Genomic DNA, 16,645 nt, shown 5'->3' with positions numbered 1-16,645 from the left:
AATCCGATGACTCGGATATTTTTGTTTAACTTAAATATTAATGAATGGTGGTTTTGTAAAACTATAAACAAGTAATCTTATATGAGAATTTTGTCTCATCTTTTGTAATGTAAATATTTATAACTCAAATCCACATGTTTATTAAGTCTTCCGCATTAACCAGCAACTCTGATTTATTTACAAATGTGGTACCAACTGTTAGTCGCATTCCTAGGCCTTAGATGGGGGTGTGACACTTTCTCTCTTTTAAAAAAGGTTATTTAAGGAATTTTCCCTAAGAAAAATGTGTAGGGGATGTAATTTATAAAGTTTGTAAAATTAAGTATGTAGCGATATATTTAGAAAAAAAAAATCCTACATTTGATATACCTACTGTACATAAAATACATTATATTGTTCGTAGTGGGATGGCACCCAAACCACCTCACTATTATAATCGACGACAGATCATTATGACTTATGGAGGAGCGCCAAGGAGAGCGTGAGCATCCATTCCCCGTTATCAGCATCACGTGTATAGCCGTAGGCCTAACACTCATTGTTAGACCATATGCTATGGGCTTAATGGGGTGATTTGGGATGGAACACACCGTCGATGGGCATCTTGGAGGGGCGAGTTGGGTTGGGGTGGTGGGCTGAAGAAAGGGCAACGTGGGGATTGAGGTGGTTTAGGGTTTGGATCAAATGCGCATTAAATTAACGTGTTAATAGTGAAAATCAAATAGTGTAATTATATATAAAACATAGTATAATTACAACATAGTGTAATTACGCTACGATATAAATACATAATTACACTACTTGTATATATAATTACACTATTTGATTCTCACAATTAACACGTTAATTTAATTTGTACGTTAACTTTCCCTATATGTATATACATATATAATGTGAGTAATATAAAAAGATTTTAAACCACAACAGGACATTATGAAAAAAGACTTTGATGTCTTGTTTTTTACGTGGCGATGATGTAACAGGACGACAAAGCACTAGGGGTGTGCACGGTTCGGTTCGATTCGGTTATTAGCATTAACCCAACCGAACCGATCGGTTATCGGTTCGGTTCGGTTAATTTCGGTTAATAACTAATATCAAACGTGGGCTAAAATTTTGCTTAAAAATACATGCAATGAATGTTTAAATACATGAAATGAATGCATAACTACATGAAATGAATGTATAAATATATAAAATTGATATATTAGTATATGAATGGAGATTTAAATACATGAGAATAATAGTATTAAACTATTAATACATATATAATACATGACATAGAGGAAAAAAATACATGAAAATATTAAAAAATAAAGAGTTCAGTTCAGTTAATTTCAATTATATCAGTTCAATTTTGTCGGTTTCAATTCAGTTTCGGTTAACAATTCGGTTATTACTCACCCCTACAAAACACTCCACATAGGACGGTTTTACAGAGACCTCCATTTTAACTTATGTACAAATATTGTTTGTTTATAATATTTTTTTCTAGTTTTTTCTTGTTCCACATCATCTTCTTTCCCACCAGTTGTAAATGAGTGGTGGATAATGGTTCCCCAACCAAAACTCCAAAACCAGATAAAATCACAAACACATTATCCCAACAAAAAATTCTGCAAACAAGAGTAACCAAACCAACCAATCCTAAATCATTCAACAATGGCTACCATCTCATCATCTTTCCTACAAACACCAACTCTACAATCTACCCACTTATTTAAATCCCACCAAATTCCCACAAAAAGATCCATCTCCTTCAAGATTCAAGCTGCCAAACTTCCTGCCGGGGTACATATTAATATTTAATATGTTACGAGGTTGGGGCGAAAATTGTTGCCCGTTTAACCGCCACTTTATTGTAATATTTACTTTGAAATTTATGAATTATTTTACTAAAAAACAAAATATAATATTCAGGTGAAATTGCCAAAGTCACAGCCTAAGTTTCAAGCACCGTTTCTTGGATTCACCAAAACTGCTGAAGTTTGGAACTCTAGAGCTTGCATGATTGGTCTCATTGGTACTTTCATTGTTGAACTGGTATGTTAAGTAATCTATGAAATTAGCGGTTGATTCATACATGTTTTGTTAACTGTTTGATCTTATTGTTCAGATATTGAACAAAGGCATACTTGAGATCATTGGAGTTGAAATTGGCAAAGGACTTGATATTCCACTTTGAGAAGATAGATTTAATCATTTTCTTTTATTGTAATTTTTTTTCCTTTTTTTCTTTTGTGGATGTTGTAAGGTGCAATCTGCTATCGGATTCAATATTACATGGATGTTAAATATATTAATTACAGGCTTTTCTAATAATAATATACAAGTTTTTTTGTTCCTAAAATGGTGTAGTTAAGAAAAGTATTTACAGAAATGTGTAGTTTTTGAAAAGTTAATTGTTTATCTCCAAATTTAATTAGATAAAATTCAAATTAATAATATAAAACAATTATTTATATTTAATTAATCTAACAATTCTATGAAGTATAAAGTATTCACCGAAAGAAATAATAAAAGTAAAACTTACATTTAGTAGAAATAACAAAAAATATTTGAAACTAATGATTGAAAAAAATAAATAAAGATGTTTTTAGGCTATGCGTAACGGTCGAGGTTAAAAAGACATGTTAATTTGTCACACTATTGTCAAGTAGGTGCGGTGCGGCTTTAACACTCCATCATTTAACAATGTTATATTGGTTTTAACTAAAAAAATAAATCAAAGAAAAATATAATAAAAAATGTGATTGATTTGTTTTGAGTTAGCCATGGCCACCCTTTGGCATCAAGTTAACATAGTCATTACTCATTAAAGCATGTTGTAATAGCTAATTTGAGTTAGCCATGCCTTTGATGTTTGTGTAACAGGGTTCATCAAGTTAAAGAAAATGTGACATCCTCTTAGCCCATAGCCATCCACTTAACATAGTCATTAAAGCATGTTGTAATAGCTAATTAATAATTTATATAGGATAGGGTCTATAGAATAAGATGCATACAACATCAGGAAAAAAAAGCAACACAATTCCGTATTATTAATAATAAATGATTAAAGTTAACAAGGCCATCGACATCTGCAAATAAAGAAACTCGTGCAAAGTCCCGAAGCTCCAAAGCCAAATTTATCTTTGCAAGTGTTTTCACATGCATTGTTCTCACAAAATCCTGGAATTATTGTGAGACGCTTTTCACATGCTTGCTCATATCCATTTGATGCAGTCGCATTTGATATCTCAGGCCCTGTAATTTCGCAAACACAACTCAGCATATATAAATTTGTTATTGTTATTTCATATTTACATTTAGGGCAGGCCCGAGGATTTAAATATCTCGGCCGAGTCGAAATAAAATGAGGCCATATGCACTAACAAAAAATACAATATATAAGCAGATATTTTTAGTTGACAATATATGTTAAATTTTTTAGGTTTTAAATTTAGTTTAGGCTCAACAGATTAAATTAATTATATATTAAAAAAAATGTGGACACAATATATTAATGATGATTAACATCAATACCTTGTTTATTATAAAAATAGAAAAATGATAAGTTTTGGACACAATATATTAACTATATATTATTACGGGCCTCGGCGCCTGCACTACCTAGGGTCGGCTCTGTTTTCATTTTTATGAGAAAAACAAAATCATATAGAATAATTACTACATATAATTTGCATGACATATATTTAAAAAACTGTTTAGAAATTATTATATATTGAAGTTTTGAAGCAGAAAGGAAATTTACCGAAAACAAGAAAGCTAAAGAGCACAAAGATAACAAGATAGGAGAAACTTTTCATGGTTGATTTCTGATTTGCTAGATGCATGTAAGTAAACATTACCAAACCAAGGTTGAATTTATACACCCAACTAAGTAATGGTATTATGTGAATCTTGTTCTTTTTTCAACCAAACATAGAACATAATTTAATTCGAAATAATTATATCACTAAAAGTAATTATTTTAGTTCAAAATCAATTAAAAAATTACCATTAATGTCGGATAATGTAATTCCATTAATGCAATGTAATAATAAATAGCTATTTTAGTTCAAAACCAATTTAAAAATTTGCCATTAATGTCGGATAATGTAACCCCCATTCCATTAATGCAATGCAATAAAAAATACTCCACTAATTATATTACTCCCTAGTCTCACAAATGTTCATATAAAATTTTTTTTTTGCCTCATTATAAATATTTACTTTCAAAATTTATTAACTAATTTTCAAATTTACTATTAAACACACACAATTAACATTTATACGGAGTAAATAATATTAATGATTAATGGACCCACTTTCGAATGACATCATTGTTATTTGGTAAGCAAAGAAAACAATAATTTAATATACCTTAAACTTTATGTTTTTCAAACTAAGACACTTTAACCGGACAGACGGAGTAGTTCATTAAGGGGGTGTTTGTTTTTTCTTCAAACATCTTCAAGGGAGCTAATGTCTGCAGGCGCGCAGACATTACCCTTGAAGACTGTTTGTTTTTTTCTTAAAACAGATCTGAAGTTATCTTCTTTCATCTTAAAAGAAAAGCAAGGAAATCTTGCTTAAAACATCTTCACAAAAAAACCCTACTCTTCTCCCTTTGCAGCCACCCTCTCATCCACTGCTCCTACCACCGTCCGCCAACACCACCACCCACCGTACGCCGCCACCACCACCCCCGTACCCCGCCGCCACCGTCCACCACCATCCACCGCCACCACCACCGTCCACCACCCACCATCCACCACCACCGTCCACCACCCACCATCCATCACCACCACCGTCCGCCACCACCACCACCATCCATCACCGCCACCACCACCATCCATCACCCACCACCACCACCATCCATCACCGCCACCACCACCACCATCCATCACCGCCACCACCACCGTCCACCACCCACCATCCATCACCACCACCGTCCACCACCCACCATCCATCACCACCACCGTCCGCCACCACCACCACCATCCATCACCACCACCGTCCGCCACCACCACCACCATCCATCACCACCACCGTCCACCACCCACCATCCATCACCACCACCATCCATCACCACCACCACCATCCATCACCACCACCGTCCATCACCAACCAAAACCATCCATCACCACCACCCATTGTCCACCACCACCATCCACCGCCACTACCCACCGTCCGCCGCCACTACCACCATCCACCACCACCACCTTCCACCACCCACCAAAACCAAATCGGCATGGCAAGCAAAGACTAAAAACTAGATGTAACTTGAATAAATGACTTCTATCTTGTGAGATAAGTTTGACAGTTATGCAGACAGTATCAGCTTATAAAAACAAACAGTCTTATATTTTCAGCTTGCAGATCTTCAGACCACATCTTTAGTTGCAGACATGAAAACAGATGAAATCAGCTTGCAGACAGTTTATGTCTGCAAAAACAAACAGCACCTAATAGTGTTGTTTTAGCTTGTATATGAGGGTCAAGTTATTTTATAAATGGAAAAAAGATGAGAATGATTTATAGCCAAAGAAAAACCTTAAAAAATAATTAAAAAATTAATTTCAAAAAATCATAACTCAAATTTTAATAAAAAAACAAAAAATGTAAACACGAAAATGTGTTCACCGTCTTCCTTGTTCTTAAAAAAAACTCGAAAAAAACATAATGTTAAGTGAAAAAGTTCATTGTGTCTTTTTATTTATCATTGTGTTTTATGTTTATTTTAGTCATTAATTGTGTCTTTTTTTCTTGATATTGTGTTATATTACTCAACATTGTTTTATATTTTACGATTTATCGTGTTTTTTTTGTTTATCATTGTGTTGTTTGTTCATTTTCAGCATTGTGTCTTTTTTCTCGACTTTGTGTCCTTTCGTCGACCTTTTTTTGGAACAAGAATGACGAGGGGAAATTTTTGGTTTTTTAAAATTTTTTTCGTTTTTTATTTATACATTAAGTTATGATTTTTTTATTATTTTTTAGAAAGTTTTTTGTGTGACCGTAAATCCTTCTTATTTTTGTCTCCCTTTGTGTTTTTGCTTTACCTACTTTGGGTAAAGTTAAAAGGGAGACAAAAATAAGAAGTGTGAGAAAGATTTGTGACCACACACCCATTAAAAATAATAAAAATATCGTAACTTAAAATATAAATAAAAACAAAGAAATGTAAAAAACAAAAATGTATCCTCCGTCATTACCGTTAAAAAATCGAAGAAAAGACACACTGCCGAGATTAAAGACACAATGACGAAAATGAACAAAAGACACAGTTATAACTAAAGAAGACACAACAGATCGCAAAATATAACACAATGTCGAACAAATATAAAACAATTTTGAGTAATATAACAAAATATCAAACATTAAAAAACACAATCAATGAGAAAATAAACACAAAACATAATGATAAACAAAAAGACACAATGATCTTTTTCACTCACAATTGTGTTTTTAAGAACGAGAAAGACGGTGGAAACATTTTTGTGTTTTTACTTTTTTTGTTTTTTTTATTAAATTTTAAGTTATGCTTTTTTTTATTAACTTTTTAGGGTTTTTTGTGTGACTATAAATCATTTTCATCCATATCAATTTTATTCTCTTTATATAATAATTTGACCCTAAAACTTTATGTATCGATACTTTTAATCTTGTATAGTACAAAGTTTTAAGTTAGTAATAAAATATATATATAAATAAATTTTTTCTTAGCTGTTCATTAAATAAAAAAAAGAAATAAAGTTAATGTTTTTAAATGCTCATGTAAAGTGACTAGGATATTTTTGAGTATTTTTTTGATATTAAATGCTCTCATACTTCTAATTTAATATTTTGATATTCTTAAGAAAATTTTAAATATCTTTCTCGTTAATAATTTATTATTTTAATAATTTTTCTTACTTTTGCGTTTAACTTTAAGGAAAATTCTCAAAATAAACGTTTATGAATACGTTTTTAGGTTTTATGTGTCATTTCCAACAAATTCGCAAAATATGTATTATTAATTAGTCGTGACGAATACTTTATTATTACACACGAGTAGTTTGTATAACCAATTAAAACTTGTCACGTGTCCATAAACTAACCGTAAAGACCAGTTTCAATAATCATCCACCCGTAACGATTAAATAAGTTTAAAGCCTTGTAATCAACGCCCACGAGTAAATAAGAAATCCTTTAGTCGCGACGAATAGATTTTAAAACTTATGAATTCACGAGTAGTTTATCAACCTAACCACGACGATGCGTTTGTTTACCAAATACATTGAGCCAGTTAGGTTTACAAAATACTAACCAGAATGGTTAGTTTGATAGGTCAACTAGTCGATACGAGTAGATCTTGGTCAACGACTAGTTTACATTCACCATACGAGTATTTTATTAGTAATTAAATCGTCTCAATAAGTTTACCTGGTAAACATTACGCATATGCGTAGTTTATACGTAGTTAACTCGTCGTGACTAGTTTACATTCCCGATACGAGAATTTTATTAGTAATTAACTCGTCCTGATCAGTTTACTTGATTTACATTACCCATACAAGTAGTTTATACGTAGCTAACTCGTCGTGAATAGTTTACATTGTTTACATTTCTACACGAGTAGTTAATTAGTAACTAACTTGTCTTGGCTAGTTTAACGTAACAATCTACTCTTCTCGTTACTTTATAGTCTAAACTAGTCATTACAATGTTGATTTGAAATTGTTGGGTTTATAACGTCATGTTCTTGTTGTTTTGAACCTGCACATCAGTGGAGTAGGAAATTGATAATATTGTAGTTTGTTACCACGTAAAGTGGGAAAAACAAAAGGAGCTACTGAGTATGTTATTTGATTGTGGACTGCAAGGTGTATCTCTATCGTTGAGGTTCGGTTATTGTGAGTTTATAGATTTTGTTACTAGTCGTTTTTAAAATAGGTCATGTCAAACGATTATCTTATAAGTTATGTAATTACTCATATCCGATGGATATACACGACGACTATGACATGACGCTTTTTCTAAAACGTGATAAAGGAAGACCTAATGAAGTCACAATGGGGCATCGAACAACATACAAAACCACATCTAGATGGCTACGAACAATTTATTGTGACATCAAAATTAAAAAAAATGAATAACCAAAAAAAAACTCACACTCGTGCAGCAGTAAAATCTTCTGCCAGGATTTGCATCGGTCCAAGAAGTGTGAATCGTTGTAACAGAAACACAAGAACAAATAACCCTTCCATCATTGTGTCGGTGGCAAAGTGATTCCGACAATTCATTTGACAACCTAGACATTTTCTACTTTTGGTGTTTTTTCAACGGTAATGGTTTGATTGGAAAGTGCACTGGTAAGGGATTATAGATAACAAAACAAGTAATATACAAATAAATATATAGCCGCGACTAGTTTATAGCATGATATTAGTCACGACGAGTTAACTGCATATAAACTACTCGTATGGGTAATGTAAATCAGTTAAATTTATCAGGACGAGCTAATTACTAACAAAATACTCTTATCGGGAATGTAAACAAGGTAAACTAGTCACACCGAGTTAACTAGATATAAACTACTCGCATGCGTAATGTTTAACAGGTAAACTTATCGAGACGAGTTAATTACTAATAAAATACTTGTATGGAGAATGTAAACTAGTCGTTGATCAAGATCTAAACGTAACGACTAGTTGACCTATCAAACTAACCATTCCTGTTAGTATTTTGTAAAACTAATCGGTTCGATGTATTTGGTAAACAAACGCATCGTCGTGGTTAGTTTGATAAACTACTCGTGAATCGTAAAGTTTTTAAATCTACTCGTCGCGACTAAAGGATTTCTTATTTACTTGTGGGCGTTGATTACGAGGCTTTAAACTTATTTAATCGTTATGGGTAGATAATTAGTGAAACTGGTCGTTACGATTGGTTTATAGACACGTGGCAAGTTTTAAATGGTTATACAAACTACTCGTGTGTAATAATAAACTATTCGTCACGACTAGTTTATAATACCTATTTTGGGAATTTGTTGGAGATGACACCTAAAACCTGAAAAACATATTCATAAACGCTTATTTTGGGAATTTTCCCTTAACTTAATCTAAATCTACCTTTTAGTTATATGTAATCACTGAATTATTATCGTGATAAAGTACATGAGTGAGTTATTGCACAACAATCCTTTATCATACAACATGTGCGTGACCTTCAGAAAGCTATATATCAATTTAAAAATCAAGCACGTGATTGCGGATTTCCAAATAACCCAAAAACTAATTTCGCAAATTCAGATTGAACAGATGTCGATTAATTGACTTGCCGAATTCTAATTGAACATGTTACTCTCTGATTCCTATTGATTTTTGTAGTAACTTTGTCAACGTGATCACATCAATAGTAATATATTAAAGTTTTAACTTTAATTCAATTAAATAACTCTAAACTAAATCTCACACTTTGAATGAAATGAATTGAAAAATTCATGCTTTATTCATCTAATTTGTAATATCCTTAAAATTTCGGTTCAAAATTATCAACTAGGTAGGGATAAGGGACTTAAATGTTTGATGAGCACGATCAAGAAGTCGGCTAAGCCTGATATAACGCCGTCTATAGCAATGAATCTTGTGAACATGCAGGGCCGGTCCAACCCACCATTACCGCTAATATCTTTCGGTAACTTTGTCGGGTCGTTTCTGGCTGAGAAACAATTTGGCGACGAGAATGAAATCGAGTTGTGTCGTTTGACCGATCAACTAAGAACGAATTCAAAGAGTTTTGTGATGTTTATATGAAAGGTGTTCAAGATCCCAAAGACAGGATCTTTACGATCTTGAATTACAATAAAATGTTTAGTGAAAAATTGCAGAGAAACGATACTGAAGTGTTTACATTTAGTAGTTGGTGTGGATTTCCATTGTATGAGATTGACTTTGGATTGGGGAACCAAGGTGGATTAGTTTTACAAATACACCATTCAAGTACTAAAGAAGGGAATGGAATTGAAGTATGGGTTAATTAGGAGGAAGATGTAATGGCTATATTTGAACAAGACCATGACATATTGGCTTATTGTTCTCCAACCACATGTGACGATGGAGACTAAAATGTTTGTGGGAAATTAAACCTGTTTTAATTCAGGATTGTTTGAAAAATGTAATGATGCATTAGATTGTTTTACTCTCGAATCAACATTTCTATTCTTCAGGATAGATGTATGACTTGTCTACATCTCACCCTGTTCAGACATTACTAATAGTTGTGTTATTGATGGGATTTTACTGGGTATGATTGATATTTTTGTGAAATGTTTTAATTTTGTTCAAATATTATTGAAGTGGCTAATATGGCCAAGCGCTCACGCAACATGTATCATATGTGTAAGTGGGTTTAGATCAAATACAAATGAAATTAACGTGCTAAACGTGATAATCAAGTAAAATAATTATATATACTAGTAGAGTAATTACAATCCCCCTGTGTAAGTAACTCTAACTTATAATTAAAAAAATAGATTAATAATCCCATATTTTTATAGTTGCACACTAATAATCTTACTTGATAATACGTTTACCATCAATTCCACCTTTACACTAGTTTAATCTGGATATTTTTACATCATCATCTTTCTAATCAAAGGCCTCAATACATCAGTTTGAAAATAAGATAAAACTAAATGAAGTTAAGTTTTTCTTAACGAAGTCCAATAAAAAAATAGTGTAAAAGATGAGACTGGTAACAATTATTATCGCTAACTGTAAAAAATGAAATTATTAAAATCCATTTTTTTAGAAAAAAAATAAAATAAATGTAAAGTATTAATGGTCTAAGTGGGGCATCGAAACTTTCCAAATTTAAAGAGTGTGTTAGCGTAAATACAAGAATGTCACGGTACTAAAAGAAACCACGCCCGAACAAGATCCATTATGTAAATTTGTTTTCATTTTGTATCTAACGAGTGATTTACCCGTTGCGTTGCGACGGGACAACTGGTTAAACTCCTAACGTTGAAACCCATGTATTTATAAAAGCTAAGTGCTATAACGGTGAGTCGACGCGAATTTAGACACTATCAGTTAGGCTCGCTACACTATACACACTGTTGATAAAATCTGAGCGTGAAAACCCAAAAATAAATTGGTCAAGTTAACATATAAAAAATATAAAATATTCGACGTTTATTTGGTAGTAACCGGAACTAAACAAAAAAAATTAATTCGTCAACACCTAGATATACGTCAAATAAACATATTTAAAGAAAAGCACACATTGAGACGGAGAAACGACGTGAATATGTTATAATAGCGACACTTGCATAGCGTATGATACGAAAAATAACATATGTAAAACGATGTTTGTGTGGTCGGTAAAACACGGACGTTGCGGCATCGAGTCGACGTGAATTCGATAGGTATCAAATAGGTTTGTTGAGGTATCGAAAAAAACCCAGATAATAATTTTGACAAATTAACATATTTAAAAAAACAAAAAAAAAAGATAACAAAAAAAAAAAAAACTCAAAGAAAGGTTTTCACATAACCCAAAATATTTATCAAAAAAATTGTTAGAGATGTACCTTGAACTTGTACACCCTTTTTTCTAACCTCTCAACTTTTAACAAACTCATCAACAACCAACATGCCAAGTAATCACAATTGGTTAAGTATTAAAATAATTTACATAAAATAAAACTAAACTATTAAAATATTTTTAAAAAAAATTCGTAACACCAAACTTATCAATTATACTAATATATAATTTTTATTATGTCAAACCCGAACAAATTCCATAAAAAGTAAGGAAAGAATTAATTAATTTAAAAAGTTGAGTGGGTTAAAAGTGCATAGTGGAATAATAATAATAACTTGAAAGTGAAGATAAATAAATAATAATGAAAGAGAAGAGAAGGAGACTAAAATTAACCACTAATCATATCATGTTCTACGGTATGTATGCACTATGTTTCTCTCTCTTTCATCTCCTTTTCATTTTCCAAATCAAATTCCAATTATTATTATTATTTTTTATTTTCACGTCCAATTGGATTTATGCAGGTGAGGATTTGATAAGCAGACGATCGGGTTTGTTGTAGTTATAGTCTTATAGATGCAAATTCTCAGATCAATTTCCACTTGCATCCTCAAAATCATCGAATTCATGGGGTCAGTTGTCTTCTTCAGATTCCATATATCATTCATTATTTATTGTTTATTAGTCTTAGAAGCTAGCTTCTTGATTATATATATGTATCAATCCTCTTTGCAAATTGTTCAACAATATATATGGTGATGTATTCACATCACATGTCACCTTAGGTGGTTTTGTAACAATTCTTTTTATTTTTATTTTTATACTCTTACATCTATTAATTATTATGCCTTTTCCATTAAATTTTAAGGTTTTTTTTTTTTGCATAAATAAATGAAATGGAATATGATCTGAAAGTTGCAGACTTTAGCAATAATTTTTCAATATATAAACTAGACAATCTAAAGTAGTATGATTTAGTTGTAGTTTCAGTGTATTGGCTTCTGAAGGTACAAAGTGCATACTAAGAATGTTGTTTATAGTGGATTTTTTTGATAGGGTCTTAATTGATATTGTAATATGGTGTTTACTTATATTTTCAAAATATTAATAATAAGTAAATGAATAAATATAGTCATTATCCTTTCTAGGAAAAATTCTTTCTTTATGTTGTTATAGAAGAGGGTGAAGAGAGCCTATTTGGTTTAACTTTTGTTATAAATTCAAAAGTAATGGTACTTATTATTTAATTATATTGGGCATAGCAAACTGGGCGGCCTCGGGCGGGTTTGGGTGACGGGTCAATACAGGTTTGGAGCAAAATGAGTTATGGTCAAAACAGGCTGCTTTAAAAAAAGTATCAATCTGGTTCGGGCAAAACAGGTCGTTTTAAAAGAAAGTATGCTGGTTTTTTTTATGCAAAATATTTTAAGGGACTTTTATCAGTTTATGAGAAACAACAAAAGAATGTTAGTTTTTTTTATGGTATTTGCCCTATTTAAAAATATAATAAACATGTCTTAAAAGTAAGAAGCTTGAATCTCAACGTCTTACCTGACAAATAATAAATTTGATAATTAATCTTTATAAATAACAGAACAAAGTTAAGCATTTGCATTTTTTCCATAAATTATTGCTAGGTGAAGAAAATAAAATGATTCCTAGTTCCGGTTACTGTAAGTTAATCTAGCTACGGTTCAGACAAAAACTACTAAACAAGTTGATTAACCCATTACGGACCCGTTGACTAATTTTAGTAGGACCCACATTGACCTTAACATTTGGTACATAATTTCTTGTTTTTGTTACCATGAATCTGATCCGTGGCGTTTGTTCTAATCAAGTTTACGGTTGTAAACCTTATTTGCAACAGAGCAGAGGGTGTCTTGGATGTTGTACTAAGACTCCATTTATAACCACTGATAACAAGCAGACAGGAAACTTAGGAAAACCCCAAATCACTAACCGACATAGTATTCTAGAAGATTTTTGTAGCAGCAGCACATATGAAATGGATAATAGTTTACCTCAGTCTCAAATAAGTGCTTCATCAACTAGTGTTGCAGAATGTAGTTCTGGCACCAATCCTTCAGAATTTGTTAACCGAGGTATGTTGTTCAGTTATTCATAATTATACAATATCATTAATAACTTTAGTAAAATCAATAGTGACATTTTGTTGCTTCCAGGTCTTTTACTTTGGAACCAAACAAGACAACAATGGATTGGGAATAAGGCGGCTGACCATAATAAAAAACCTCGTCCATCTGTTATAAGGTAAATAATTTGTTTAAACATACTTGGTAATATAATTAATATGATGACTTAATGGTAATTTTGTTTAGTTGGAATGCAACTTATGATAATTTGCTCGGGACAAATAAGCCCTTTTCACGGCCCATCCCTCTACCAGTAAGTTTTCATATCTGATTTACATCTGGAGCTTAAAATATGAACTATTTTAATAATAGTTTTTGTTGACCAAAGTGACATTTTATTATCTCAGGAGATGGTAAATTTTCTTGTGGATATTTGGGAACAAGAGGGATTGTATGACTGAGTTGCTGCCAAACACAAGATACGTTGCTTTCTTAATTGTAATGCAACTATAATCGACATCTTATTTGTTATTATGTTCATATTATACGACCGTAAAATGTTGATTATGTATGTATGTTTGGATTGATGGGAGAGGTACGAGGTTGGGTTCGGAACTTTTGGTATATGATGTTTTAAGGTGAGCATAAATTGTATTGAGAGTGTAGTGGTACAAATATATTGGCTTTTTGGTTGAGAACACCTTCAAGTTTTTGTGTATAATTTTACTTAAATATCACTTGGAAGGCTATTGATCTAGTTAACAGATGAAGCAACTATGCAGCGATTGAATTACTAACTTATCAAGGATTTTACCTTTAACTATAGTTGTTTTTTGTATAGCCTTCATTTCACCATCACCATTGGACTACCTCATTTGTTGCATACCTTATAATAATTATTTGTTTTTGAGTTTGGGATGGGAAAAGGCTTGTAAATTTGGGTTCATGTTGTCTGGTTTTGTTGGTTTGATTTGACATGATTAGACTGTAGTAATTTAAGTATATTTGTTGGATTGCTATGTCACAAGCAAGCAGTCACATCTCATTAATTACATTTGTTGTTATAATTGTCACACCTTGAAATATTTATCTCGAAGGACAAACTCAATCAATGCATTTATCTTTGGCTTTGAGTGTTATTTTTTATAACTTATTAATTTAATAAACTATATACTTTTTCATACAAAGTTACCCTTAATAATAAACTATGTAAAGTGGTGTATATTAAAGGAGTATATGTATAATGGCAAGTTTAAAAGAAAACAAGTTTATTACTAAAAGGACTATAGTGTTTTATAGTGTCACAAAGATTCATAAAGCTTCATGCGTGCAAAAGTATAGACACAAATGAAGCCTCAAATGCAGAAATTTAACAATCTCATTTCAAGGATTCACAAAGATTCATAAAGCATCACTTCCCACCAGTTTCTTCATAATTAACTAGTAAACTAAGCCACATTCAGTCCTCAAATAAGGGCAAAATGGTCACACCACCATTCTTGAAAAACGCTCTTTGTATTCTCGGCAGCTGACTATGAACAATGATGGTTCCATTTACATACTTCTCACCATTTCAATTAACTGATACCTCAACAGCATGTGAATCTTCCTCTTGGGCATGTGAATCTGATGACTCTTTATTTGCAGGTTCATTTGTTTCGTTGGATGACGATATTGTACCTTCACAGGAGTCGGAGGGCAATTTGGTCTTTTCAGAAGGGAGTTCAGGAAGGGATTTCCTTATTGGTTTCTTTGCAGGACCATTAGAAGGATCTTTAGTGACTGCTTTGTTGTTTAATGACTTCTTTGCATCCAAACTTAACCGTGGTCTAAAAGTATTACCACCATTTGCTTCCATTTCTGATGGTGATTGTGAATCCTTTTTCCTTCCAAGTTTTGGAGATTTGGGACGCGTGGTCGGTATCTACATAAACAAAATCAATTTGTTTAGATTTTGACTTTTGGGATTGAAAGTAGTATGTTAGCCTTTATAGAGTCAATCTTACCTTCTTTAACTCGGTTTTAGGAGGAGTTTTCACGGTAAAAACTAGGCATAGGTGTTGCTTTGAACCTTAAGGCTCTTCCTTAACATTTTAATTTCGGCTTCTTGATGTTTCCTAGTACAAATTACATACAATTTCTTGTTATAAGTTATTCACCTTTAAATATGTAGCAAAAAGTCAAATTTACCTTGGTTTTTGCTTCTAATGTGATTTTTTCTTCTTCTTGTGCGTGGATCTTTTCCTCGAGCTTAGAATAAAACTGCCAAAAGCAAAAAATAAATAAATAAATAAGTTTTTAGGGTGAAAATAATCTACACCGATAAAGTCAAGTCAACATTTCAAACCTCTTTCCGTTTTTTCGGCTCTTTCGTTACACCTAAAACTAAAATTATAAGCTGGCAGTGTTCCGTGTCTTTGTGGTTTCTCGTCTCCTGTTGTTGAGCTTCTAATCAAGTAATTAAGGATTAACTGACCATCATATCGTCCAACTTTGACTTTGGAAATCAAAAAAAGTATATTTCATTTTGAATTTAATGTGAATGCGATTATCTTTTTTCAGAAATTATTGGTAGCAAGATACAACAATATATAAGGATAATAACTCTGAAAAAGAATCAAAGTTACAAGTATTATTAGAGTTTCGGTAAAAACAAGTTTGATATTCAAAGTCAAAACATAACCATTAGTAGATAGCCAAAAGAAGCAGCTATTTTCTTCAAGATTAGCAAGAAATTTTCATGTGAATGGTGATGCATTTGCTTCTGAACCCATATCAATGTTGACCATCAAAATGATTTACACTTGACCACAAAAGTCAACCCGTAAAAATCAAGAAAAAAAGGATACTCAGAAGAATGTGTTCTTCCTTCGGTTGTACTTCCGTCAACTGTTTTCACTGGCTTTCCGGGCTGCTAAAGTAAACAAATGACCATTTATCCAAAATAATGTTTTACTATCAAGATGCATTAACAACAATATTAAAAAAAATGACATATAATAAAGAAAATGTACCTTAAAAAGACGGCC

At 32.1% G+C, this 16,645-nt stretch overlaps 2 protein-coding genes and 2 pseudogenes across 5 annotated transcripts; 3 read left to right on the top strand and 1 right to left on the bottom strand.

The window, feature by feature from the left end:
- The first annotated feature begins 1,532 nt into the window (after window positions 1-1,532).
- On the top strand, window positions 1,533-2,333 carry LOC143596004 (light-harvesting complex-like protein OHP1, chloroplastic). Its single transcript, XM_077074884.1, has 3 exons — window positions 1,533-1,791; window positions 1,921-2,043; window positions 2,117-2,333. Exons 1-3 carry the CDS (start codon window positions 1,663-1,665, stop codon window positions 2,183-2,185), a joined length of 321 nt encoding a protein of 106 aa, XP_076930999.1. The 5' UTR covers window positions 1,533-1,662; the 3' UTR covers window positions 2,186-2,333.
- Window positions 2,334-9,554: 7,221 nt separating this feature from the next.
- On the top strand, window positions 9,555-10,096 carry LOC143596001 (epi-neemfruitin B synthase L1AT-like; annotated as a pseudogene).
- Window positions 10,097-12,028: 1,932 nt separating this feature from the next.
- LOC143596003 (uncharacterized) lies at window positions 12,029-14,324 on the top strand. Of its 3 annotated transcripts, none has more exons than XM_077074883.1 (5): window positions 12,029-12,152; window positions 13,391-13,625; window positions 13,707-13,794; window positions 13,863-13,929; window positions 14,024-14,322. In XM_077074883.1, the coding sequence occupies exons 2-5, from the start codon at window positions 13,529-13,531 to the stop codon at window positions 14,075-14,077; spliced, it is 306 nt and encodes a 101-aa protein (XP_076930998.1). In that variant the 5' UTR covers window positions 12,029-12,152; window positions 13,391-13,528; the 3' UTR covers window positions 14,078-14,322. The 3 variants fall into 3 exon arrangements, with proteins under 3 accessions (XP_076930998.1, XP_076930997.1, XP_076930996.1); XM_077074882.1 differs by having other exon boundaries at window positions 12,032-12,152; window positions 13,396-13,625; window positions 14,024-14,323; XM_077074881.1 differs by having other exon boundaries at window positions 12,125-12,156; window positions 14,024-14,324.
- A 545-nt stretch (window positions 14,325-14,869) lies between these two features.
- Window positions 14,870-16,527, bottom strand: LOC143596009 (protein WVD2-like 5; annotated as a pseudogene). Its single transcript, XR_013146629.1, has 5 exons — window positions 16,466-16,527; window positions 15,964-16,064; window positions 15,806-15,878; window positions 15,623-15,731; window positions 14,870-15,540 (listed from the first exon to the last, which is right to left on the bottom strand). The product of XR_013146629.1 is annotated as a protein WVD2-like 5 (transcript).
- Between the last annotated feature and the right edge of the window lie 118 nt (window positions 16,528-16,645).

Source organism: Bidens hawaiensis, unplaced genomic scaffold, assembly GCF_021521415.1.
Source record: "Bidens hawaiensis isolate Kalapana, Puna unplaced genomic scaffold, B.hawaiensis_p1.1 tig00045938_1, whole genome shotgun sequence".
NCBI lineage: Eukaryota > Viridiplantae > Streptophyta > Magnoliopsida > Asterales > Asteraceae > Bidens > Bidens hawaiensis.
Note: the sequence above shows the minus strand (reverse complement) of the source record. Positions and strands in the feature narration are given on the sequence as shown.

Coding starts and splice junctions, on each gene's coding strand:
- LOC143596004 (XM_077074884.1), top strand. CDS start 1,663: ATGGCTACCATCTCATCATCTTTCCTACAAACACCAACTCTACAATCT. Junction 1,792..1,920: donor CTGCCAAACTTCCTGCCGGG/GTACATATTAAT, acceptor TATAATATTCAG/GTGAAATTGCCAAAGTCACA. Junction 2,044..2,116: donor GTACTTTCATTGTTGAACTG/GTATGTTAAGTA, acceptor CTTATTGTTCAG/ATATTGAACAAAGGCATACT.
- LOC143596003 (XM_077074882.1), top strand. CDS start 12,097: ATGCAAATTCTCAGATCAATTTCCACTTGCATCCTCAAAATCATCGAA. Junction 12,153..13,395: donor AAAATCATCGAATTCATGGG/GTCAGTTGTCTT, acceptor GCAACAGAGCAG/AGGGTGTCTTGGATGTTGTA. Junction 13,626..13,706: donor TTCAGAATTTGTTAACCGAG/GTATGTTGTTCA, acceptor TGTTGCTTCCAG/GTCTTTTACTTTGGAACCAA.